The sequence below is a fragment of the Poecilia latipinna genome, unplaced genomic scaffold, assembly GCF_001443285.1.
Source record: "Poecilia latipinna isolate Pla-1442-1.1 unplaced genomic scaffold, P_latipinna-1.0 Scaffold252, whole genome shotgun sequence".
NCBI classification, from domain to species: Eukaryota; Metazoa; Chordata; class Actinopteri; order Cyprinodontiformes; family Poeciliidae; genus Poecilia; species Poecilia latipinna.
In genome coordinates, this window is record NW_015112868.1 from 340,049 (window position 1) to 367,018 (window position 26,970).

Here is a 26,970-nt window from a genome sequence, read left to right on the forward strand (position 1 = left end):
AATCTGTGCCTGCAGGGGCAGAGAATATGACAACTTAATTGCTTATCTGTCCCCCCCACCCCCAACCCCCCTCAGGCTCTATTTTATATTTTTTTTTAATACTCAGCTTCCCGTGCCGTCTGCCACACCTGCCTGCCAAGCTGCAGCTCCGATGGGCGCGGCTGGGACCGGAGCCCAAATCTGTGTTTTGACTCGCCTGGGAAAGTTGAGCGAAAAGGCACAAAAGAAGCGAAGGGAGTTTGGGGGAACATCCCCGCACGCTCTGCGCGTCAGCTCCACACTGACGCATTGTTCTTCCACGGGATAAGTCTCTGCGTCCTGAGAGGAACCCGACTGCTACAAGGAGAGTGCTTGAAGGTATGGAGAATAACACTGAAGCTGGAAGTTTTTCTCTTTTTTAAAACTTATTTTTTTCCCCCTTTCATTGTCTAAAGCCTACTTATGTTGGATGTGCGGGTTTTTTTTTTTTTTTTTTCTTGCACCTGGCCTTTCTTGCATCTCTGCGTTAACGACTGCGCTCTGGGAGTTTTGGTGACGGGCTGTCGTGTTAGTTTTACAGACTGGAATAACTTTAGCTTCCCTTTGGCTTCCTCCTGGAAAGTACTTCTCGGCTTGTTTGTTAAATCCACCAGGGGGTTTTTTGAGGATCGTTTTTCTGTTACAGAACACCCCCTTTTGCTGTGCTATTCACATCCTTCTAAATATATTCCAGAGGACCTGTCCCAGCTGTGGCTTTATACATCAACCCTTAATAATTGCTGCCCGGATCAGTTACATGCTATAAAAAGGGGGATGAGTTTATAGAAACTTTAATAGGATGCTAATAGCATTTAATTTATGATGGGTGTGTATGTGTCAGTTTTTTTTTTATCTTTACTTTCAGAACAGATGAGGAAATGTATGTTTCTAGATGTGTTTATAACAGTGACTGTGACCTTGGTGTGATTTCAGCATCACAAGCCCCCGAACAGGAATACCAATGCAGTTAGAGGTCCTTATCTGCCTGGGTGTGGTCGGAGGATGATCTTTTGAGAACTGTGCACTGATCCGCCTCAGCTCCTTTTGTGTCTTTGTTGTTTTAGTTTCCAAGGACACAAAAGTGCTCCGTATATGATCCATCGTGGGTCTAATGTGGTTTTCAGCATTCAGATGAGAGGTGAGCATGGCAGGAAAAAGTTTTCTTCACAGAGGGGAGTGTCTCAGTTAATACCACTGGAGGCCAATGTCCAAATAAAAGGAGCCGCAGAGGCATTCGACTGTGGTCTTTAAAATATGATCATGCGACTGATGTGGGGGGACGTTTTCCAGTTTTGGGCTGGATGAAATTTCAATTGATTGCTGTAAACAAGCAGCTTAGAGTTCTTACGACTCCCCCCTTCCCCTTTCATTCGAGCACAACACTGTTTCTTGTTCCTCATCAAACAGTTGTTGAAATCTTATTTTCCACATTTAAAGACTAACAGAATATGCATGACGGTGGCCAATGTCTTTTTTTTTCTTCTTCTTCTTCTTCTTCTTCTTCTTCTTCTTCTTCTTCTTCTTCTTCTTCTTCTTCTTCTTCTTCTTCTTCTTCTTCTTCTGTCACCATCTCACTAGATAAGATGGGATGGACGAGTTAACAAAGCAGATGGAGATCTCGGGAGAAAAGGGTGAGAATGCTTGATTTAATCACAAAGTGTTTAAGATGACAAACAAACAAAAAAAACAAGAGCACAACAATTTATTTTTTAGAGTGAAGTGACAAACTTTAGTGGAAACTTTATAAAATAAACATTCGAAACTTGTATGAAACTTTTTCACCTTTGGTGATGGTTGTGTTTCCCTCTTTTTGAAGCCGTACTAACACCATGCACGCTTTTTTTTTTACTGGTTTCCACATCTCGGCGTTCGGGTCGTCATTTTCTGGATATCTCTTTTTTTTTCTTTTTTTCTTTTTTTTTTTTACACAACTTGCAGCTAAATGTGAAAGCCTGCAGCTGTTCAAGTCCAGCAAACAAGAGTAAATGTCAGACGGTAGCTGAGTTGGAGTGTGTAATCAGCTTCTCCGTCTGCTTATGTTACTGTAGAGAAAACTGCTAACCCCAAGAGTCAAAATGGTAGTGAGTGTTCTTCTAGCTTCGGTCTGACATTTTGAAGCCTGATGTAAGAAAAAAATTTTTAATGTAATTCTAGATTTTTTTAATGTGTTTGTTGGATGATTTGAAACAAATCAGTACCTTTTCCTCGAAATATTGACATTTTCCCTATCAAGTTCCCCCTTTTTGCATTGTATTTGATACGTTAGGCTTTCACAGTAGATGTCTGTATTGTGCATAGCTGATGGCATAGTTGAGCAGAATTTTGTATCTTTATAAAGAATGTGTAAAATATATTTAGCGGCACATTTATAAATCAGGTTTTGAGGAAAATAGTATGACAAATTGTATCAAAAATGATGCATTTCTAGAGTTATAGGGTTAAAGAGTGCGTATTTTTCTTAGATAAAGTAAGTCCCAATGTTCTAAGATTACATTTCATTTTTTAAATTCAAATCAGACAAACTTTTTGCAATGTTGACTCACCTGGAAAGATACATTTGATTGAGAACTGAGTCGACTATTAGGAAGAAACATACCATAAGAATAGGAAATATTAGGACTATCTAGAATAAATTTCAACAAGTGGACAGCATCTGTGTATTTCAGCCAGAAATACAACATAAAAATACAACACAGCTGGAGAAGGGGATTCCAGCCAGCTCAAGTCATAAAAACAAACACCTGAGATGCACGTGTGCTTCAAAACCTAAAGAATCAACTCAGACTTGTTGTCTGGGACTAAAGTTCGTTAACAACCTTTACTGAATTGATTATTTAAGAGGCCTACAGCAAGTCTTAACGTCTACACAAAACTCTAACTCGAACGAACCGTGCTGTAACAAAAGAGAAGGACCGACAAAAATGCGGTCTGGCTGATCGTCATAAAAATCCGTTTTTGGACTGTTATTGTACAGAAACGGCAGTGAGATTTTGTTTCCACAGTCAAACGTCAAGAGCAGCAGAGTAATGATCAGGTTTTAGCCTCGACTCTGAAACAGACGGAGATCCCTAAAAGGAAGGAGAGCAGCAGGAGGAGGAGGACAGACGTGGAGGAGGACAAAGAGGCGACGTGAAATCCAAGTGGAATGAACATTATCTTTAAGGGAAGCCAGCAAAGCGCAGGGAAAAATTTGGTCCAAAATGTTTTTTTTTTTTTTTTTTTTTTTGGTCGCCTACAATTTACAACCTATACTAGACAAATAATCATTTCGCAAAAGCTTTAATTTCCTGCCTTGCGGTTGTTCTAAAACCAGATCCTAATTGCAGTTCGCTGCAAGCATGCACACGGATTAGGAAGGAGTTGTTTGTGCATAGTACTTCTGAGAGTCATTCTGCAGGATGAGTTCTGTTTAATGTTGTAGCTTCTGCATAACAGGCACAAGCTGTCACAGCAAGTTACTGTGGAAAGAAACAACCAAACAATGTCGCATACGCTTTGACCTTAACAGGCTAATGAACTTTCAGATCTTCACAGATAAAAACAGCCAGGTAAAAAGACAGATTCTGACATGCAGAGACAGTCCACAGATGGATTATTAGGAAAAAAAAAGAAATGTTTGATTTGAGGTGAGCTCACGTTGGCTTTTCTTATATTCTACATCCGAGTCTACTTTTTGTTCCAGTGAAAATATAGATTTAATTAATCACAGCCAAAGACCTCAGGATCCCGTCACATTTGGAGCATAAAATTGTCTTACATCCACCAGCAAAGGCGGCGCAAAATTTTAGTGGGCCCACAGCACAACTAAAGTCTATTTTTACAATCATCCAAACTTTATTGTTTGCATCTGACATTCCTAGTTACAAGAGTTACAAGTTAGAGGAATAAATTGACCCTACAACAAAATGTTTTTCTTGACCATCCAAAATGATTCTCTCTACATTATTTATCAGATAACTGTGGAGGCGAAGTTACATCTCTGACTCATTTCGTCCGACTTAAAGCTTCAACGTGACTCATTTAAATGTCTTTGTCTAAAGATCCAAATAGGGATTTGTGTTTTTCCTTTTACTTACCAGATATATTTAAATCTTAAATACATTTTCCCATTTGCCTCAAAACTGATTAAAAAGGCTCAGTCATGATAAACTACTTAGAAATTTGAAATTTTAGGGTTTGTTGTTGCTCACAGTTGCCAGCCCCCTGCTGGCCTGAGAGCCCAAAGTACTTTATGTAACGTTGTGCCCTGGGCTTGATCTGTCCACCAGAAAACATTGACCTGTCAAATAGTTTTACAGTTTGGTGCACTTTATTTATGACTCAGCAGTCAGGAATTTTAACTGTAGTTACATAGTTGTCATTCATTAGGGTCAAAGTTTGCATCGGAAGATTATTCCAACTTCAAGAATAAGAGACCTGAGTGAATTGATGAGGCCAAAAACTGTCCAATAAACAAAGAAACTCAAAGTGTCTGTGTTGTACAAGAATAAACTCAAACCAGTCAACACAGTCATTGTTCTCCTTCATCTATTAAACATTGTTAGTTGAATTTATTGTTTCGAGACGCCTCGTTTGATGGCGTTATTGAGAAAATATGCCGCTGCTGCTGCTGCCTGAACTGAAACCGGGCATCAGTTTAGAAAACAGTCAGAGCACTAACACTGCAGTTGTTAAAATAAGACGAAGCTCGCAGAAGTAGACCAAACACACAGCACACAGTGATTACTGTTTGTCTTTTCATCAGTTCTGACAGAAACCGTAACCTCCTCCACCCGACTGACTTCTCTCCCACCAAGTGAGTCTGCTTTCGCCTTTTTTTTTATATATATTGTTGTCTGTATACAGCAAAAAGTGTAATAAAATCACGAGGCTAGCTATTTCTAAAGGAAGTAGCCGATGAGTAACAGCTTCTTTTTGTTTTGCTGTTTGTCTTCTTGTTGCCAGAGGGAACCAGCGGATCAAATCACAGGAATATGTCCAGCGGTGCCGGAGGGCTGGGTTTTGAGAAGAATGTCTTAACGCAGAACAGCAGTGGAACCTACTTCTCCTCATGTGAGAGCAACTTTCCACTCGTCGGCTAAGTTGTGGGAAGTTGTGGGTTTGTCTCCAAGCAAACGTTTGGGGATGTTGTATTTTTAAGCCCCTGGTAGAGCAGAAGATTTCTGGGCTTGTGCAAGAGAGAAACTTTAAAGAGCTTCCAGGCAAAGTGAAGGAGGCAATCTAAAGTCGATGCGGTGGCCGCTCAAACAAACGGAAAGCAGAGTTATACTGCAATTGAGCTATTTCAGTTCTTAATAAGCCAAATGCCACATATAAAATATTAGCAAAAGGGAAAGATTTTTCAACTTTAGGATAATGCACGTTATCAGGCAGAAAAAATGATCAATCATTTCACTCCAAGAAATAAAAAAAATCTATTAACTTGCTAAGTTTTGTGTGGAATTCAAAAGTTTTTACCGCGATATCTTTGTTTTGTCTTTTTTATGGATTCACAAATCACCTGGGCATGTAGGGATGAAATTTTAACGCCCTATCATCACCCCTACATGGTCAAATAACTATTAGTCAGTTTATTCAGATAAAAAGGTCAAGTTTTTCAATTTCAAGGATCCGGGATGCCGAGGTGAGTGAACTTTTATTAGCTCAGACAGCATAGTGTGGTAGGAGATTAAATCCTAGTTTATTGCCAGTGATATTTGAAAGACAGTTGTATCGGTTCTGTTGCAGTCGCATGAGGCATGAGGGCCGTGGTGCGAATGCGCCACAGATTATTCAACATGTCCAAAATATCTGTGGTAGTCTTAACCTATCTGGTGAGCAAACTGTACATGCTAAAGAGTTAAATGCACAGTAAGGCAATCCTCTAGCCTTTCCTCTTGTGGCATTGTGTCTTCATACTGAAACACAAAAAAGATGCACTGATAACTGATGCTGAACACAAAAATAAATCAAGGAAGAAAAAACATAAATCCAGAAAACGTCCTTTTAACATACCACTTTGAGATCATTATGACATCCATATTTTGGTGAAATGTTTTTATGACTAGCGTTTGGAGGAAAGCAATTTTCAGATTTTCTGTGCACTACTTGGAGTATCTTAAATGTAAGCTCCAATAATGTGAACCTTATTGGAGCTTAGTCACCTAGGTTGTTCAAATTCGAGTTCATTTAAAAAGTATTTATTTATTGTCTCCCCAGCCTCTATAGGCGTGACGAGTAACTACAGCTCCTCCTCAGGAATCTACCTGGGAGGAGATTCCTCTGGAGGAGGTGAAGGTGGCGGAAGCTACATCGATGGAGAGGGCTATGGGAGCGGAGGAGGAGGGAGAGGAGGAAGCAGTGGAAGCACTTATCTCGTGAGCTCCGTGTCAAAGGTTCGGTCCAGCTCGTCGGGCGGTGCCAGGAGAGCTCAGACTGGAGGGACATCAGTGGGGCTGTCGCCAGGTTTCCGAGAGAGGAAGACCATAGCCAGCCGCTCGGGAGGCTACGACGGTAGGATCCTGAGTTGCCACCAGAGGCGGCCACAAATGGGAACAAAAGACTTGAAGGAAACGGTCATGACTCACTGGGAGCGCTAACTCTTCATATGTGTTTTACTTTTAGGGAGCTCCAGTGGTAATTCCTCCCCAGAATTTTCACGCAAAGACTATGGGAACTACTGTAAGACTGAAACTACTATAGTATCGAATAGTTTGTGATTTCACAGATGTGTTTTTGATGTTTCCTTCCATTTTCCTTCTTAGGCTCCGGCGCCACAAGAGGGAGGAGTGAAAGCAGAGGTATTCAGGTTTATTCCCCATTATTATTTACGCTCCATCTCGCTAAATTTTCTTGACCTGTTTCTTTTTACATTTTTTTTTTATTAAATCAAGATTCCTTAGTCTAATGTGTGCTTTGATTTCTTCCTTTATTTTTCCCAGAGAGCGAGATCAGAGCCAGATTACAAAGTGCCTCCCCATCTGCCGGAAGATGTAAGACCACTGGAGACACTGATCCTTTGGCAGTTGTTACGCAACTCCTCATAAAGCACCAAAAAAAAAAAAAAGTTTTCTAAGAGTCCTTTCAAAGAAGTGCATTGCCGTTAAATGATTTCTCATGCGGGATTTTTGTTTTTGAGTTATGTCGCTGTCAGATGTTTTGGCTCGAAAACTGCATATCACAAAGTCAAATTCCAGCTCTCACATGCCTTGACATTTTTTCTATTAGTTACACATGTATAGTTAGTTTTTGGACAAAAAACAGTGAGGGCGGGTTTGAAACAGTGACAGCATTGACTTGCTCTACAGTAAAACAATGTGGGGAAAAAGTAAAAGGGGCCAGATCACGGTGGCAGGAATGGTACAAATGAGTCACTCCTGTTCTTGTTCTCCCAGGAGGAGAAGTGCTGCTCGTTGCGCCCCCTGCTGATTAAAGTCAGTAACTACTGTTATTCAATCAGTGATATAACAATTGTTCAGCGCCCCTTTGGACTCTTAAACGGGTCTCTGACTTTTCCATTGTGGTAGAAGAAGTGCTATTCCTCAAATTACACAGCATAGCAAAAATGATTGTAAAAAAAATGTTTTCTCTCAAAAACTTCTACCTTTTACATTTTTTCCCCACTGTGGGGTTCTGCAACATATAAACTAAAAACAGTTTTACTGAATATACAAAAACACTGAAATGATTTACATCACAAGCCTTACTATAGCTCATTATAAATGCAGCATTTTGCCTCCATATAAAAAAATAAACACTTCTGGAAAACAACTTAGCTAACTTCTGTTTGATAACCCAAAAAGACGTAGACTCAAAAGAAGGAATATAGCTGACTAGATTAGTGAGAATTTATAATAGTATTATACTTAATAGTGATTACTACCACTTATTTGTTAATTTTGTTGTGTAGTTACATTTTTGCATACATTTTAACCTGTTTTTTTCACAGAGAAACAGCTAACTGTTTAACAAAACCTAGCTTGGTTGAGCTAGCTTCGATCTATCTCCATGATGTTATCCATGATGAAGTGACTTCTTTAGGCCAGCTGGGTAATGAACAAAATCCATGAACAACTGATGTTTAGAGAGAGAAAAGAAAATCACATGAAATCTAAATTTCTGCCAAAGCTAACTGCCTTAGCGTCATTGCTAAAGCTTTTGACTCATTATGAGTTTTTGTTGTTGCATTACAAGAAACGCATGTTTCAAAAGTGCCACGATTATTTTATTGCATTAAGATTTCTGTGGAGAAATAAACAATAAAAAATAATTTTCAGTCAATAAAATTCTACAAAGAGCAAAACTAACAAAGCAAATTTTGCTTTACAAGCCTTTGAACCTGAAACCTTTATGCAGGCAGGTTTAGTGCCTCAGGAGTTTATTTATTCAGAGATTTTTCTTTTGACTTATTTTTATAATTAAAGTTAAGTTTCCACTGACATTAGATTTGCTGTTTGAGTTGTTTGAACGCTTTTTGTACATTGCCGTGGCGTGTTAGGGGCAGAGTTGGAAGATGTGAAGAAGCTGCTGAAGGGACGCTCCAGCAGCGTCAGTCCGACCCGCTCCTCCGCCTCAGTCACCCTGCCAGTACCTAAAAAAGCCAGCGTGGAGACCAAGACCGTCTCAGTGGCCACTCAGTCAGGTATATTCTGTTACCGGAGCTACAATTATGCATGTGCAGCACATTCATAGACACTTTGTCTCTGACCCAGATGATTTAATCTAGATTGCTATTTGTCCCACTGTCACTGCCAGGCATCTTGTCCTTTAAAGTCCAAAAATGTTTGTCATTATGGGATCTAAAAACACGACTTTAATAATGGATTGAAGGAGTAAAACCTTAGTAGTGTGTGATATCTTAATAGGATAATATTTTTGTTCATTTTGAAGCAATTGAAAAGGAACATTTGAATGAATTAAGTATGCTCCATGAAAATGTTTGCAAATTTATGGCAAAAAAACTGAAAAATAATATTAGGGTAAACTTGATTGAAAAGGTGTTTTCTACAGGCAAGATCACTGTTTGATGGACAGTATCTTTGTGCATCACACAAAATAAAGGAAAACAATTATAATTAATGTTTAACATGAAATGAGTAACTAGAAAATTATTGAACACATAACTGGCATCTGCAACCGCGTTGATTTAAAATTGTGTTATATATAATACATAGATATATTACATATATGTAATTCATGGTTGCAAACTGAGTTACTTTTAAATAAGACGGATTTACAGTGTTTGTTGAAGTGTGAATTTCAGCTTGTTAGTGTTATGAAATGATCATTTAGTGATGTTTAGTCTTATACAAAATATACTTAGCTCTAATAAAAATATGATAAGAATAGACAAAACGAATAATGTAAGGTTCATTTCTCTCATTTTTATTAGTTTGATGATTTTCTCCAACAGCTTCGACTCTGTTTGAGCCTGTTGCTCAGATGAATGGGTTCAACACCATCGACGTGTCGGGCCTCTACGACAGCAGACTGACATCCAGGCAGCGCGACTCTGGTGTCCAAACAGGCCAACACACTGTCACAGTAAAGTCATGCCACTGTGACGCTGGAGTCAAATCCAGCCAGTATGACGTTAGCCTGAGTTCAGGTCAGTACGATCCTGGTCTGAAGTCAAGCCAGTATGACGTTTGCCTGAGCTCAGGTCAGTACGATACCGGCCTGAAATCTGGACGATATGACATGAGTCTGAAATCGGGCCAGTACGACACCGCCGGGAGATCAGGCCAATACGACACCCTGGATTCAGCCTTTCCCACTTTCTCCTGGTCCACCTCCACGCTGCCCTCCTCCTCCACGACCGTCGTCGCTGGCAACACCAGCAGCTACACCTACCAGCTCGGTCAGGTCAGCGCCAACAACATGTCGGGAGGCGCCCCGCCGCTCAGCCCCGTCCCACAGCAATCTCTGTCAGGTCAGAACCATCAATTGGAGGCATGCCTACAGGAATATGCAGATTAATTTTATGCACTATATGTTTTAATTGACCAGAAGAGTAACAAAAGACAAACTGCTAAAGTCTTTGGTTAAGTTCGTCATTCTGTGTCTGCGTCTGCGTTTCCAGTTTATGGCTTTCAGAATAATCTGGCTCCCACCTCTATCGGTGTGCTCACCACCAGCGGCGGCAACGTAACCACTAACCTGGGAGGTAATGGCTGCTAGCCTGTGGAGTATCAGACATCTACCAGGCAATAATAAACCAAAACAGATCTTTTATTTAGAGAGTATGTTTGATTTGACAGGGTATGGCGTCCAGAAGAACGTGTCAAACGGCAGTGCTGTCATAAGCTCTGGGATCTCTACAGGTAAGCATAGAAGAGATTGCCTTTTTGTCTGGATTTAAAAAAAATGTTAAGGAGCTGCACGATTTATCTAACTGAAATGGCCTCTGAATGGGTTTCATCTTCTTTAGCCACCAGGTCCCAAACCGATGACGTCTACAAGAGAGACTACAGATATATGGCCTCTGAAAAGGAGAACGTTCCTGCCAGGAGGGAGGGAGAAATGCTCATTCTGGCAAAAGACAGTGGCAAGCAGTTTACCACCACCACCAGCAGCACTCATATAGCTGGAGGTGAGTGGTGAACTCATGCCCCCTTATGGAGAAAAAGAGGCATGTCTCATGTCTTCGGAGGAGACACAGCACTTCAGTTTATTTTCTTGCGTCAGAATGGGAAAAAAAGTAAAACACAAACACAGAGCCTACTTAACAGGCTGTGCTGTAACCCTATATTTTCGTACAGCACTTATATTGAAAGGGGTGCCAATTTCCGGCTGTCCCAATACATAAGTAGGCAATTGAAAAAGAGGCTATTTTTTCCTCCTAATGTGTAGCCATATGACTCAGTGGTGCCCTGGATTTTGCACAAATCAAAAAACGCTACTGTTGGTGACGTAACACGTTACAATCGCAAAACCACACATGATCTGTATAGCAGTATTTTGTTTTACCATGTGCTCACCACAAGGGGGCAGCCAAGTTTATTGATATAATTGGATTGTGCAAAAAGCTCATTTTGAGTGATTGTTTCCCTTTATCCTCCAGGTTCACTTTCAGGAGACTCAATAAAGAAGGAGAAGCTTATTTCCAGCTACGTTGACACGGGCACTCTGAAAGCAGAGACAGGCAATTCATACTGTAAGCATAAATTCTACCTCTCTTTTCAGAAATATTAGTTTTCTGTGTAAATAGTGGAGATTTATTTATTTTTTTGTTTGTTTTTTCTCCCCATCAGACGGATCATCCGGAGTCCTGATGAAAGACAAGGCAACCTATGCAGGTATAGTTTTAGTGATGCGTTCATCAGAGGCTTTTAGGTGTTAATTCTGAAACATTTGGAGCTTCACTTGCATTATTATCACAAACTGAACTGAAACCACCTTTAGCATCTTTCTTCTGTTTTCTAAATTAGAAAAAAACATTATATTGATAGATTAAAACGACTGATCAGAGCTGGGATTTAACTCCTCGGGTTAATCTGCTGTTTCCGCAGAGATCCGCAGAGACAGCGGCATCTTTGGGGGAGGAGGACTGTGCTGCTGCTCCGACTCCTGCTGCTCCTGGTGGAAGTGGCTGCTGGGCTTGCTGCTCCTCTGCCTGCTTCTGCTCGGGCTCCTGTTTGGCCTCATTGCATTGGGTAAGAGGCGTGTAAAAGCATTAATTTGATTAAAGTAATACTAAGAAAATAAATGTGTCCCCAAAGAAACCACCTCAGTCCTGAGAGTTTAGAGTTTCAGCACCACAAGGTGTCAGAGAGTGTTTTTAGGCCCGAAGAATGTGCTGCTTTAGCTTTGGAGAAGGTTATTTCACAGCACTGTGAGACAGTACATGTGGTCCCTTTTCTTGGAAATTTGATCGCTGGACGGCTCCCTCGCTCTCAGAAAGTCTGGCATTCATTGGTGCAGCTTTGGAAATTGTTGCTTGGTGACATCTCATCACACGACTCATCTAAGATCTCTGTGCAGTGAATGAGTCAACAATCTGCCTCCAGACAAAAATGTGATAAACAGAACTGTAAAATCTACTTTCTTTTTTTTAAAGTTATTATTAACTTACTAAATGTAGCAGATCATAGCATGGTTAGCTTTTAATTAGCAACACACTCATGTTAATATCGCCCCGCTGAATAAATGCTTTTTGTAAAAGACCACTTAACTTTTCCTTAACTTTAGGTTTTGTTGTTAATTCCCTTTTTGATTTTTATAGCAAAGTTAAGTTTGGAGGCTGTAGAGAGAAACTGGCGCCAAAACTCATCATACAATAATTGTTCAGCAGCATCAAAGTATACGACTGACTGATTTATTATTCATTAAAGACGCATGCAGATTAACTTCATATATTTTTTCACAAAGGTGCTGTAAGTCCAACTTTGACTTTAGCAGCTAAACACTAATACTTGACAGGAGGAAGAGTAGCATGCAGGTAATATGTGCAAAGAAACTCATCAAGTTTCTTAAAAACAAAAAAGAAAGAAAAAAAAAACCTGAATATTTTATAATACAGCTGCAGATTATGTTACAAACATGTTGCCAAATGAGTGTGAGAAGCATTTTGTTAGCAAAAGACTCTTTGTAGGCCTATTTGATAATGAATATATTCCAAATGTAAGAAATTTAAACTCTTCATGACCAAAACTAAGTCAAACTGTTGGAGTCTCACTGCCAGAGAGAGAACGGATGGAGGAAGCGTCACTTTAAAATTCTTTCCTTTCACTGTAACTCCGACAGCAAGGTTTCCGTCTTGATATTTCTCCCCTGAGTACCAATGTCATTATCACCAAGAAAGATTCCTGCCTGAACTGAAGCTACACCACCTCGTGCCAGAAAACGCTCTTTCAAGGAAATAGCAAGGTTTATAGCTGTATTTGATTGTCTGGTTGTAAACTCCAGCACTGATTTGTAATAAAGAACCAATTCTACTGCCGGTAGATTATGGTGACTAAAAACCTCACAGAAGTATCTGTTAGCATATTGTTTACTGGCACATTATGTGATACACACAAAGAAGTGCATGTAAAGTGAGAAATGGAATAGAAATCAAAACATCTGAAAAGTGTGGCATGCATTTATATTCCCCTCATTCACCCTTCCTGAGTCAATACTAACTAGCATCACCTTTTCTGTGACTGCTTTGCACATCCAGAGACTGAAATATTCGCTGGTTTGAGCATTTTTAAGTCTTAGTGTGTGTTTTGGATTTATGTCTGGAGTTTGACTGGGCCATTTTCTAACACACACATAATGCTTTGACCTGGACCATTTAATTGTAGTTCTGGCTGCATCTTTTGGGTGGTTACCCTGTTGGAAGGTGAACCTCTGGTCGAGGTCTCAAGTACTTTTCAGCCTCTGGCAGCTTTTCTTCCGGAGTTGCCCTGTATTTAGCTGTTTCCACCTCCCATCATCTCTGACCAGCAGTAGTGGTCTTCTACCACACGCTGTTTTGGCATATTGACCAAAATCTCAGCTTTTCTTCCACATTCTCACCATGCACCTGCATGGCTTATCGCAAACTGCAAATGGTACTTCGTATTAGTTTCTTTTGTCTCACCTTGTCACGTTTCTGCCTGTGGATCTACAGTTTCTTCAGAGTTACCACAGGCTTTTTGGCTAAATACTTTAATACATGCTCTCCTTGTCTGACCTTTCAGTTTAAGTAGGCAGCCTTGTCTTGGTGTTTTTGCATGTTGCACCATAGTCTTTCTGTTTGTTTAAAGCTGTGGATGCTGTTTACTTTCTCCACAAATCTTCCCAAGATCTGGCTGTGGGTTTCTAGAACAGATTGATTTACAAGGAGATAAATTATACACAGATGGACCCTATTTACTCAATAGGGAGCTTCAGTCGGATGAAATTAATTTTACTTTGGGGAAGACTAAAGACGGCTGCATAAAATGTGTACCACATTTTGAATTTTTCTTTCACTTCACAATTATAAATCACTTTGTGCTGGTCCATCACATAAGATTGCAATAAAACACATGAAAGTTTGCAGCTATAATATTACATCACATCGTAGCCTTGCCTCTGTCTACGGCTTTGTGCACTAACAAACGATATTTTACGGTTAATTTGCCTTTTTCTCACAAGTAGATTATGCGTTTACGTAATGCCATTTTGACAGCACAAGTTACTTCTCGCATCCTTTTTGATGTCCTAGATGCTGATTAAGGATGTAAATGTATCTGTTGTGAATTGGTGCCTTAAGTATGCTGAAAAATACAAACAATTTGTCAAATTAAACACAGAAAATTTTCATTCTTTCAGCCGAGGACGTGAGGAAGCTCAAGAAGCGAGTGTCGACTCTGGAGACCGAGGTCTCAGTCGCCAATGCTCACACTAGTCGGCTGTCGGGTTCTTCCAATGACATCAACACCTATGTGAGCGGTGGAGGTGGAGGCACCGGCACTGACAACACACTAGTCCACGGATTCGGAGGTGCAGGTGGAGGTGGAAGCTCGGACTCCAAAATGCAAATCATTATTGCTGGTGCTGGTGCAGGCGGATCTGCCAGTCGGAATGATGCTGATGTCGGCGTTGTGGGTGCCGGAGGTGCTGGAGGGGCTGTTGGAGCTGGAACTAGCTCCAGTAGCAGCTCTGGTACCAGTTTCAGTGGGAGCGCCGGCAGTGCTGGTACCAACTTGAGCGGCGGTGCTGGGAGTGCTGGTACCAGTTTCAGTGACGGTGTCAGTGCAGGTGGTGCCGGTTTCGGCGGCGGCACCAGCAGTTCCGGTACCAGTTTTGGTGGCGGCACTGGCAGTTCTGGTACCGGCTTTGGCGGCGGCACCGGCAGTTCCGGTACCGGCTTTGGCGGCGGCACCGGCAGTTCCGGTACCGGTTTCGTCATTGGCACCGGTGTTGGGACCAGCGGTGGTGTCAGCGGTGGGACCGCAGTGAGTGGAAGATACATAGATAGCGCCTTCCTTCAGATGGCCATCCATCAAATGTTGAGGTCAGAAATGCAGTCACAGGCATTCAGAGGTAAAGTGCAAACACACACTCTCCCACATGCGTGCTCTGAATTCAATTGACTGATATCCTCTTCTCTGACTCAGGCTTCCTGGCATCCTCAGTGCAGGGAGAGAGGGGATTACCTGGACCTAAAGGTACCAGTAAAACAAAGGTTTTTTTCTCATGAAAACTAAATAAATGAAACTTTTTTTAATGTAAAGAGAATCCATATGGTTATTTATTTATTTATTTATTAATTTATTTGTTTTTGCCTTTTTCAGGGGACTCTGGATTGAAAGGTAAGCAAGAAAGATGTCTGTTTTCCATTTTTTCCTTTACAGTTTCATGAAAGTAAAATATTTTTCTGTATCAACAGGGGAACCTGGTTTCCCTGGAATTCCAGGTGTGTAGCCATTTTCTTTGACCAACCAGCTGATTTTCACGTTTTCCTTTGGATGGTTAAGTGCTTTCATAATATAATCATCCTGACTTTGACCTTTGCTTTCAGGCACACCAGGTCCAATGGGACATGCTGGTCCTGAGGGTCCCAAAGGACAGAAAGGAAGCCAAGGTAAAGAGATTGCACTATGTTCTATTGTGGTACTGATTGGTTGGTGTATACTGATGACTTTAATCCAAAAATGTCTGGTCAGGTGAGCATGGAGTGGAAGGGCCACCAGGTATCAGGGGTCGCGAAGGACCACCTGGGCCTAGAGGCGACCCAGGACCTGCAGGCTTTGGACTCAAAGGGGATAAAGGTATGGCTCTGTGTAGGGGCTGTAGGCCGTTACTGTAGTATTTCCGGTTCAGAAGCAAGGGGGTTTCTTCATGATCTCGTGTTTGGGTTTCTCTAGGTGAAGCTGGATCTGTTGGACCTGCTGGGGCCCCTGGACAAAAAGGTAACATCAGCGGAAATGAAGGTCAAATTCTGTAGAAAATAAATAACTAGATGAAGTAAGACCGGATGTTTCTATCCAGAGCCTTCTTTGGTGCATGAACTAAAAATGCCACCAGATGGCAGTGTGGAGTCATTTTGTATTCAAGCCTTGTTCAGAGGCTTTATTAACAACCTTCCCAGTTTCAGATGAAAGTGGAGCTCACTAATCAGATCACACTTACCCGCTTTATGTGCAAATAAAACATGCAGCCGAGTCACAGAGTGGCCTGTCAGAGAGTCAACCATCACAGCTCTGCTGATACGCAACATCAGTCAAATGAAGTACATCATTATTAACCACCTGGCTGAGCATTTCCCAGGATGCACTTTGAGTTTGTTTCAGTCGCAATGCCTCGACGAGGTTAGTGGTGTAACTTAACAGGCATGACGTGAGCAAAGTAAAGGGAAGTAAATAATGTGAGACTTTCCAAAGCTCTGCGTCGGTGCACAGACATAAAAGACTAAAGAGTCGGGATTTCACGTATCGAGAGGTAAACTGTCCTCTCGTCTGTGCGCCATAAGACATTAGAATATTGTTGAAAAGTAAATGTACATAATCATACTCATGAAACTGACTTTTCCATTGCAGCAAAATACAGTTTCTCTCTTACATGAGACCAACAAAAATGATTGTTAACTCAAAAATGTTCAATCACAACTATTTACATAAACATACATACATAAACTCAAATGAGATTATTGGACTCTTAGTTGTCCAGCACATATTTACATATTAGTGAGGAATGGATTAAACTTTAATATGTTTTTGTTATAAGCAATACAATGTAGCAGCTCATGTGCAGCAGCCATTGGAGAATTTTTAACTTTTGAATACTCAAGAGACAATATTTTGGGATTCATGACAATGCTGTGCTCCACCTTACCTATATATGGGAAGTTGAATGGAAGGGAAAAGTGAGCGAGCACAATCACAGAGATCAAATGCCTTTAGAGGCTAAGTTTGCTGAACATCTCGCCTGCAGTAATTCATTAACAGTAAGCCATATTCACCAAAATAAACATAAATAAATGCTTGAGATGCGTCAATGTAATAAATCTGAAATACATGGACCTTTTGATACGCTTCATGTTTATTGAGACAATGATGTAACATCCTATTTGAGGCGAGAGGTGTTACCCGACTCCTCCTCTTGCTCCGCTGCAGCAGGCGTTCCTTTTGTAAAATAGATGTTCACTGAACGCTGCAGACGCAGAGTCAGGTAGTCATGGTGATTTATGCTTTGTTTTGTCCATAGGTGCACAAGGAATTCAAGGGTTACACGGGTCACCTGGTCAGTTTCTTTCTTTCATACATGCACACTTTCCCAGTTTTAGTAGCTGATAGTGTGATTTGATGTTCTCCATTCTTGGTTTCTTGTACGTCAACCAGGTCCCCAGGGTTTCCGTGGTGAGGCAGGACTACCTGGACCAAAAGGTTGGTTTTTTACACACGATTCACCCGCTCACAAATAACAACAAAAGCAAATGTTAACTGTTTCTATGTTGTGTATGGCGCTCTTGGTGATTTCTCTTTCTCTCTTGCAGGTGATAGAGGGCTTGCTGGATTCCAAGGACTCAAAGGTTTGCAGCTCTCCTCTTACTTTCAGACATAATGTGGAGTCAGCGAATGATCTGGATCCGTTTTATTTCATTCTGGATTCTAGGTGAAACAGGTGAAAAGGGATCCAGAGGTCTGCAAGGTGAGCACAGCTCTGTGAATTGTCATGAACTTGGTTCGGCCTGCGTGGCTTTACTGATCCAGATGTGTTGCTTATCAGGGGAACCTGGTTTACCAGGACCAGCAGGAGAGAAAGGCTCCAAAGGATCCATGGGTGAGTCGCAGGACTAACTAATCGAATCTGACATCATTTTGCTGTTCCAGACTATTAACTGGATCCTCACTGGTTGCTTGGAAGCAATAAACATGATCATTATGCGACTTCTTGTTTTTGTGGGTTTATTTTCGAAATGATGAACTTTTTTGCTTTTTATCGTCAGGACTTTCTGGACAAGACGGTGAAAAGGGATCAAGAGGTAAATTAAATATATTATCGCAGCAGCACAATCCCACACTGAACTTTATCTCCCAAAAATGTCTGAAACACTTCGACCTGAGGTCATCATGAATTCAGTTGTTTGTTTTATGGGCTTCAGGTGACCAGGGACCACCTGGCCCGCCTGGACTCAGGGGTTCTGCTGGGCCTCCTGGAGATGCCGGACTTCCAGGTCAAATCCCTTCTTTTGACATATTCGTTGTTTGACCACATGCTTATTTTCTATTGCTGTAACACACGTTGTCTCCTTCCCCCTGTAGGAACACCAGGGCTTCAAGGACCACCAGGTAGGCGTCTTTTTAAGGAAGCAGCACAAAAATCAAGGACACTAATTCAGTTCTTTTTGTTTAAAAAGACGGTTAGAGATTTTTGAACTGAAGTTCTGTTAAAACAACATAACCACTCAAAATCTCAAAGATTCAGTTTGGTTGCCCCTGGAGACTAGAGATGATGTCTCATCCAAGACCAAAGGAAACTTCTACAACACACACAGAAAAAAACCCTGATCTCAACGAAATCCTTATTCTATCAACCATTAAAACTGTCCTCATGTTCACATTTGGTGCACATTTTAATTACGAGTCAGAAAACCAGTTGGATTTGTAGTTTGGTCTTGGCCAAGCAACTATAAGCAACACAAGACAATAGCAATCAATTTCTCTCCCTGCAGTCAAATACAAAAGGACCATGTTCAGGAATGGCACAGCACTGTCTGCCACTGGTTTCATGAAAAACAGTCAGAAATACCAATAAACAGGTTACATCTGAAACTGTAACCGAGTTACGTAGCAGCTGCCATATTGGATTCTGTTGCCGGGACTGCTGGGAAAACCAATTTTCAAATACACAGAGAATGAAACAACTGCAAATTAGATAGAAAGATATCAAGTGCTTCTGACCTTAACAGAACCTCTTTTTTTTTTAAAGTCAGCTTTCATTCCTGTAATGTTTTCCACGTCGACACTGTTCTTTGTGTTGTTAGGAATTCCAGGAAATCCCGGCCGACCAGGAGCCAAAGGTACAGTTGCTGTGCTCCTGCAGAGCTTTCCTTTCAGTGACTGTTTTTCAGCTGTTTGACGTGCGTTTGTGTTTTTAAGGTGAGCCCGGTCAAGCTGGACGAATCATCAACGCAGGTGAAGGAAATTATAATGACAAAACACGTTTCGACACACTCGGTGAGATTAGCAGCTAACGGTGCAGTGATCTCTGTCGTTTCCCAGCCGGCTCTACTTCTGTTGGCATCCCAGGGCCACCTGGACCTGCTGGGCCCCCGGGTCCCGCTGGTCCTCCGGGACTGTCAGGTCTCTCTCTCTCTCTCACAGAAATGATTCCTGAAAAGTTTTTGTCATCCTATATGATAGACCGTTGAATCTGGTGACTGCTGCAAGTAGAAACCAGCTGATGTTTTAAATCCATCTCTTCAGGTCCCATTGGCCCTGCTGGTCTGCCTGGCCCACCTGGTAGGTTGCTGTAGACACATATTTTCATTTTGTTTTGAACATTTTGCTCTTAGATGCCAAGTCTGATAGGTGTCATCTTCTACTTGACCCTGCAGGTCCTAAAGGTGACAGAGGATATAAGGGAGAGCAGGGAGAGACTGGGACAACCAGGGAAACCATATATTCATCTACAGCAGAGAGTGAGTCCTTTCTAATCTTCCTGCAGATGAATTTCCAATTTAATCTAACGCAGAGTACGCTGAACGTAAATCTCTCTTTCTTTTTTGAACTAAAAACATTATATTTAAGTCGTAAAGTTTTCTGACGTTGTGGTTGTGAACGCTGCATATTTAGAAGTCTTCTTTGTGTATCTCGTCACTTATTTGCATGCTGCCGCTCACTGGTGGTGTTTATATAACAGTAAATCTTATATCTGCTCTCAATCTGCAACAAACCAACATACTTTGACCGCAGCTTAATTTATAAGTCACACTTTTGAACACCGATTTCCGAGTGAATCATCAAAACACATTTCTTTCGATCTGTCAACGGCACACAACTGAGAAATGCTTTGGAAAACATCTTCGTAGCTGGTAGGAAACTCACTGTGAAGTGAAGCATGGCGGTGGCTGCATCATGACGTGGGAACACTTTTGTTCAGGAGGCCAGAAGCTCACCTTCCACTACAGTGCAAACCTTTTTTAACATATGGCCAGGTGCAAAAGAACGGCTTAGATTAACATTCAACTAAAATGTCCCAGTCAAAGTCGAGACCTACATCTAGCTGATGGATTTTGGTATGTTGGTATGTTCACAGATGCTTCAAATTCAGTCTAACTGAGGGTGAGCCATTTAGCAAAGAAGAATGAACAATGATGGTTTCTCTAGATGCTCAGCGCTGATAGACTCTGAATCAGCTGCTGCTGTAGTTTCAGGGGAACGTTGTTCTCCTTCGCCTTACAGATGCGCAACACTTACTGTTGGTTTAGCAGATAAATCCCGATAGCATTCACCGAGTTTTATGGATGAAATGTGAAACAGTTAATTCGATCTGAGTGCTTGAGGTGAAAGTCTGATCGGGGGGATTTTGATTGAAGTCTTTACCTGCATCTTTGTCGCTTCCCTTTCTATAATTGCTAGAGAATTCAGGGAGTTTTTTCTTTTTCAAACTTGTGGTGCAAAAGTAAATTTTTTTTTTAAAACATTTTATTCTTGGTTTGTTCTTCAGGGCAGTTTGGTGCTGGAGGAAGCTCCTCTTTCCATGGCATACCTGGGCCACCGGGTCCACCTGGGCCTCCCGGACGTCCAGGTGAGAGAGAGAGAGAGATCAGGCGGCGTCTCGAATCCCGCTGACTCAGATGGTTTCTGACATTTTGTGCTTTCATCAGGCGACTCGAGACAAGGACCTCCAGGACCACCAGGGCCTCCAGGTAAGCATTCATATTCACTTCTGCAATAGTTGTTACGACAACACATGCAGACAAGATGATGATGATGATGATACAATGTCCGGGTAAATGCCATTACGTATCGCTCTTTAGGTTATGGGATACCAGGACCTAAAGGAGAAAAGGGAGATGTGGGTTTCGCATCCAGCTCAGGTAAAATCCAAAGCATCAGCTTGTCTTTAGTTTTTATTATTTAGTTTCTGTAGTTTGCTGGAACTTCCCAGCCTTCTTGTGACACAGACTTTTCTGCTGCTCTGCTTATAGGAACATATTATTCTGGACCGCCAGGACCTCCTGGACAGCCTGGACCTAAAGGAGCAACAGGTGATCATGGTTATAAATCCACCTCCGTGTTCTGACGTTGTAGGTTTGCTCACACTCAGTCACCTTGTTTGTTTCAGGCTCTCCTGGACCCCGCGGATACACAGGTGCTTTCTGTAGTTCACATTTACGAAGGTTGCACAGATTTTAATGTGTGGGGCTAAAGATGAAACACCCACCATGTTTGACACGAGTGACTGTCACATGTGCCTCAGGTGAGCAAGGCCCACCGGGCGTGCCTGGGACGCCAGGAAGAGCAGGAAGCTCCGTTGCGTATGGAGGAAACACGGTTCCTGGACCACCGGGTCCACCGGGGCCTCCTGGTCTCCCAGGGTTACCTGGAGTGAAGGGTAAAGCCGATAAGACGTTGAGATGCATGAATCGCCTCGTTGCTTTGTTGTTTGTGTTTTATTTGAGGACTCATGATGATCACACACGTGTGTGTTTTTCCTTTGACAGGAGACACTGGAGCTCCAGGAATTCCAGGCGCATCAAGAGGTGGGGATTTTCAAAATGTTGATCCTAAATACTCTTCAATCTTGTTCACTGATTGTTTTTATCCTGTGAGAAAAAAAAACAAAAAACAATAAAACAAAACACAGACTGTCTTATGTTTCCAGGTTCAGTCTCAGTCACCTCGGGCCCCGCTGGGCCCCCAGGACCCCCAGGACCTCCCGGCCTCCCAGGTTCCTTCGCTTCCTCCACCGAGATGCGGCAGTACATTTCAGACTACCTGAGTACGTCTTTTGTCCAAGAACAAGGGAGTTAGAGGACGGGAACAAACTACTGACATGCCTTTTTTTGGTTTTTGGTCCATACAGGTAGATACAGACTGAGCAGTCTACCTGGCCCTCCAGGTCCACCCGGGCCTCCAGGACTCCCAGGAACCTTCTCAGGATCTATAGACGACATCGCTACTCGCATCATTGCATACCTGCGACGTAAGACCTGATATCGGTCGTATAAAGGGGAGCTACCTTTGACCTTTAGGAAAGGTCACGGTTGGCTGTTTGTAACCATGTTTAACTGTGGACCTGTAGGTTCAGACTCAGGCTTCAGCATCGGCATTCAGGGACCTCCAGGACCGCCTGGTCCTCCTGGGCCTGCCTCTGGCTCCCTGACCGTCAGCGCTCTCATCGCCATGCTTCAGAGTGAGTACATAAACAGCTCACTAAAAGATGTACAGACATCCCTGGTGAAAATGTAAGTTAGGCAGCCTCAAAAGGTGAATGTATATGTGGTACATCAACCTAATCTCAGAACATTTTGTACTTTTAAGGGGAGGTGTTATGTAAAACGATTTTTTTCAGCTTTGTGTTATGCTATAAAGTTATTCCCTCATCAAAAACACACTTGGAGTGTGTTGATTTTTCATGCATGTTTGAGAAATCCTTTAATCTCCCTTGGCAACCATTCAGGCATGCCTAAACGCTTGCTTTCACAAAGCACCGCCTATTTCCACCATGCTCAACTAGACTAGCGGCAGTAGCAGTTAGCAAATGCCCGGTGGAGCTGCACATCTGCCGAGTTCATCATAAGAACTTCTTCTCAGTCCTAAAAAAAAAAAAATTATCAGACTAGAAACGATGAAACAGAAAAACAAATCGTTCCTATTGTGAAGTACAGTGGAGGAACCGTAATGCTGTGGGCCTGTTTCTCTTCACAGGCTTCCAGAGACAAGGCCTGAGTCTTGAAGCCGTTTTAAGTTCTTGTGCCTTTTTACCCGAAAACTGTAGACTGGTTATTTAGGTCTGTGTTCAGCAGTAGAATCACCTGAAACATGACGACAAATCAACAGAGAAAACGGTTCAGCAAATACAAACTCAACTTCCTTCTCAACACTGAATACTATAAAATGGGCTTAGCGAACGGAGCAAGAAGAGAAGAGGGAATCAAAGATGCAGGGCTGTAGACGATCTGGAGCAGAGGTCTTGAACTTCAACAGTTGGTGTCCTGCAGCTATTAGATGTGTTCCTGGTCTAAACACACTTGCATCCTTAGCATGCAGTCAGGGTTTACAGACTCCTGTTATGACAGAATTATTTGATTCAGCTTCGTCGAAGCAAAGACACATTTAAAATTAGCAAGAGACGACTGGCCTTCGTTGATCAAGGAAAATACTCAAAGGTCCCTCTTCATATGCCGCTACAGGATCAAACCATGTTCTCTTCTATTGGCTGAAAGAATGTCTACAAAGTATTGACACCAATGGTCGCCATATAATGACTTTCCTCATGTGGGGCGACTGAAAAACTGAAATTCATTGAAATCCATTGTGTCGTTACCTTATCCTGATGTTGCACCATGCAGACACTGAAGTTTCATAGGGTGCATCAGTCTGATCTGTGGTTTGAAATGTCTAGGAGATGACGTGAGAAGATATTTGTCTGGACCACCTGGGCCTCAAGGACCTCCCGGACCCCCAGGGGCCTCAGGAGGACTCTCCGGCACTTACAGAATAGAGGAGGTAGCCACATATGTCTTCAATATCATGAACGGTAAGAGGAGCTCACAGCAGAAATCCGTAACCTTGGGAGGTGAGGTCAATCACTGAGGTTACTATGACGTTCAGAGAGGGGGATTGCGAGAGGCCCGCCAGGTCCACGAGGTCTACCGGGCCCCCCCGGAGCTCCAGGCGCAGGAGGCTCTGGCTTCACCACCGCTACCATCGACTACTCGGCTCTGATCCGAAGTGAGAGCGCTCTGTCAGTTTTTTTAATCCGTCTTTACAGACACAGAGTGGAAACTAATCACCATCTTCATCTACGCAGATTCAGATTTCCGTTCCTGGATCACTTCCGCTGTGCAGCAAGGTCCTCCTGGTCCTCCAGGTGTCCCAGGGCTGCCAGGGCCTCCTGGTCCTCAGGGGCCCCCAGGGATCTCCACGGCGACGGTGTACGGATCGGGAAGTCGTGGCTACAGCTTGGAGGAAATTCAGCGCTACCTGCAGGGTGAGTCTGAGAGAAACCAACGAACTAAAGCCCATTTGAGTCTGGGTCGACATTTTGTATTTAAAACGGACAGTTTTAGAGATGCAGAGTCAGCGTTATAAAATTTCTCCGGTCTAGTACATGTTCACATCGTCGAAGCAACAAGAAATAAAGATGACGACCAAATCAACTTCGTGTTTCACAACTTTGTCTACTTTAATGAGCATAAATTTGAGTCCTGTGTGTAATTTGATCTTACTGTGCTCCGTCTCAGGTTCTGGATTCAGAGGTCTCCCTGGACCCCCGGGCCCCCCAGGTCCCCAGGGGCCACCGGGCGCTGTCACCGGATCAGTGACCTACAGTGGAAATTTCCCTCGGGAGAGCATCCGCGCTGAAATTCAACAGTATCTGTCTAGTAAGAATCTAACAGCTCACACACACACGCAAATGGTTTAATAGCCAACATTTTATATTTTAAGTTTTAAAGGATAAAAATACCAATTTTGCTGCATCCTTTCAGCCTTTCTGTTGACTGCTGAAAGTCCTGCTCTCTCTCGCTCTTCTGCAACCTAAAAGAGCCGCAACATGTCTTAGAAAACATGGCTCCCTTCTGCAGTGTCTTGCATGTTGCTTCTCTGACTTATTTTATTTTCTTAAACTCTCTGGCCTGAGAACAGCCCCACTCTGAGCCTCTTAGAATAACAACTTCCCCACTGAACAGTGTTAGAAAAATCTGTACTTACACATGGTGCGTAAAATGGTTGAAGAAAACGGATCAAGCTGAAAACTGTTTGATTCCAGTGACCTGCTGATTTCTCTAACAAAAGGACTGATGCTAATTAATTGACACGGGTCAGAAGGTCGTGTTCAGAATAAGCACACATGGCAAACCCGCCATACCACGTTCAACCTCAAATCCTTTTTTTTTTTTTCCAGGTGACAGCGTTCGACGTACCATTGTCGGGCCTCCAGGTCCTCAAGGTCCGAAGGGTCAGAGGGGAGATCGCGGAGAGCCTGGCTACTCCCAGAGCTACATTCAGAGCCAGAGCTACCAACAACAGAGCGACGATCGCTACGGCTCCCAGCGCAGAGACGTCGATGTCAGCAGGCTCACCGAGATGCTCGACTACTCCAACGTCGCCATGAAAGTTACAGACTACATTAAGAGTGAGTGGACAACAGCTGCTGCGAGGTTTTCTCAATACTCTCTCTAAATGCGCAGGAAATTTGGTGATTATTAACATCATACCTTTTAAAAACATAATAAAATTTCCATTCTTGACACTAATAAAATAAATGGTTTCTGCATCTTCTGATAGGATGGTAAAATGTCTGGTTCTCCTGCAGATCAAGGCCTGCTGCAGCAGTACATCTCCGACGGTTCATGGAGGACAAACGTCCGAGCAATTCAAGGACCCCCAGGTCCTCCGGGCCCTCCAGGACCGCCCGGCCACAGCCGTGTGATTGGCTCCTACGGCAACGTCACAGCTGACCTCATGGACTTCTTCAGGAGTGAGGATGCAGAGTTTAAGCTTTCCACCAGCTTCATCAAAAACAGGAAGATAACAACGTGGCATCAGGCAAATATTTTTAAACGACTCGTTTTGTTTTCTCAGGACACGGCACCGTTCCCGGCCCGCCAGGAAGCCCAGGTCTAAAGGGAGACAGAGGGTATCCAGGACCCAAAGGAGACAAGGGTAAGATTTACACAAACCTGATGAAACACTGCACCTTTTTAATAGCGATTTTTCATAAAACTAAAGCGAAGAGATTCGGTTTGATCACAGGTGATCCGGGACCTCCAGGTTTACCTGGAATCCCAGCGCCCCTCACTGTTCAGATTCCACACAAAGTGCAAAAGAGAGAAGCAGGTAACTTCAGTGGAAACATCCGATATCATCTAAAAGATCAAATATGTGAAAAACAAACAAAAAAAACCCATACAAATCAAATATCTGAACCGTTTTTTTTTATTTTTTATGCAGGCGATAAAGTGGCGGTTCGTCGAAAGCGTCGTCGATCTCAAGCCGGCTTCGGCTGAAGGCCGTCCTGCTGGCCGACGCAATATTCCAAATCAGCTTTAATTGTTTGTTTGTTTCTTGGTTCCTTTTTAAGATTTTAGTTGTTAAACTGTACAAATATGCTCTTTACTGTTTCTTTCCAAGACAGGTTGGTTTGGGAAAATAATAAAAACAAAGCATTCATCTCTTTAAAAAAATGCTTCTTGTAGAGGTGTTAGCCTGTGGTTTTTAGAAGGCTCAGACTTCACTGTTCAACTTGTGGGTGTGTAATGTTTACTTTGCTTAGTTAGAAGCTTATGTTCCCTTAGCCTGGGGGAAGCTTTTGCCAAGCAATAAGCGGCGGTTGCTTTTTTTTTATTTCAAATGCAAGCGTCTGCTCTTTTTACTTTTTATATTTGCTGACATTTGGGGATTATATGTATCGAGGACTATAGGAAGCGTTGAAAAGCATTTATTTCGCATTGGCCCTGTAAAAAATATTTTAAACCGTTCGGCCTCTAACAAAAACACGAGCTAGTCTCGGCCTCAAAGTGAGGGTCATTTTACGAAGGTTTGAGATTTACTTGAAAGGTTTTGTTGGTATAAAGAAGAGAAATATGTTTGTATTATTGTCGAGATGGACTCGGAAAGACACGACTGATTTAATTGTATATTTTTGTGTAAGAGCACTGAATTTGATATTTTCTATATGCCTTTTAAGTGTTGGAGAGAGTAAATTATAAACATGGATGAACCTTTTGGATTAAAAAGGCCCAAAAAAAAAAAATAAATTAAATAATAAATCTATTTTTGGATTTGGGAGTCTTTGTATTTTTATGACTATTTTACAAACAGTTTCAGTCAAGTCTTCAAATAAACA

General features: G+C 42.3%; 1 protein-coding gene across 6 annotated transcripts; it reads left to right on the forward strand.

Annotated features, from left to right (window-relative positions):
* Positions 1-26,300, forward strand: col17a1b (collagen, type XVII, alpha 1b). 6 transcript variants are annotated; one of them, XM_015032850.1, is made up of 57 exons: positions 2-357; positions 1,597-1,649; positions 4,763-4,813; positions 4,963-5,070; positions 6,217-6,510; positions 6,622-6,678; positions 6,762-6,797; positions 6,939-6,989; positions 8,495-8,638; positions 9,410-9,928; positions 10,079-10,162; positions 10,257-10,319; positions 10,427-10,588; positions 11,060-11,152; positions 11,250-11,294; positions 11,508-11,651; positions 14,278-14,643; positions 14,677-14,731; positions 14,792-14,991; positions 15,066-15,116; positions 15,243-15,260; positions 15,338-15,364; positions 15,470-15,532; positions 15,615-15,719; positions 15,816-15,860; positions 17,155-17,190; positions 17,289-17,333; positions 17,444-17,479; positions 17,563-17,598; positions 17,677-17,730; positions 17,897-17,932; positions 18,053-18,124; positions 18,213-18,239; positions 18,935-18,970; positions 19,050-19,085; positions 19,173-19,253; positions 19,377-19,412; positions 19,508-19,591; positions 20,620-20,700; positions 20,780-20,821; positions 20,933-20,992; positions 21,104-21,163; positions 21,241-21,267; positions 21,376-21,510; positions 21,620-21,658; positions 21,781-21,897; positions 21,982-22,101; positions 22,201-22,311; positions 23,524-23,658; positions 23,733-23,852; positions 23,932-24,111; positions 24,365-24,505; positions 25,027-25,257; positions 25,438-25,602; positions 25,707-25,787; positions 25,878-25,961; positions 26,076-26,300. In XM_015032850.1, the coding sequence occupies exons 2-57, from the start codon at positions 1,607-1,609 to the stop codon at positions 26,129-26,131; spliced, it is 5,424 nt and encodes a 1,807-aa protein (XP_014888336.1). In that variant the 5' UTR covers positions 2-357; positions 1,597-1,606; the 3' UTR covers positions 26,132-26,300. The 6 variants fall into 6 exon arrangements, with proteins under 6 accessions (XP_014888332.1, XP_014888333.1, XP_014888331.1 ...); XM_015032846.1 differs by having other exon boundaries at positions 1-357; positions 14,677-14,991; XM_015032847.1 differs by having other exon boundaries at positions 1-357; positions 14,278-14,397; positions 14,449-14,991.
* Positions 26,301-26,970: the final 670 nt, after the last annotated feature.

Bases quoted from the DNA above. Each gene is read 5' to 3' on its own strand.
- col17a1b (XM_015032845.1), top strand. From the start codon at position 1,607: ATGGACGAGTTAACAAAGCAGATGGAGATCTCGGGAGAAAAGG. The intron at 15,861-17,154 runs GTAACATCAGCG...TTTTGTCCATAG, and splicing joins TGGGGCCCCTGGACAAAAAG to GTGCACAAGGAATTCAAGGG. The intron at 20,822-20,932 runs GTAAGCATTCAT...ATCGCTCTTTAG, and splicing joins AGGACCACCAGGGCCTCCAG to GTTATGGGATACCAGGACCT.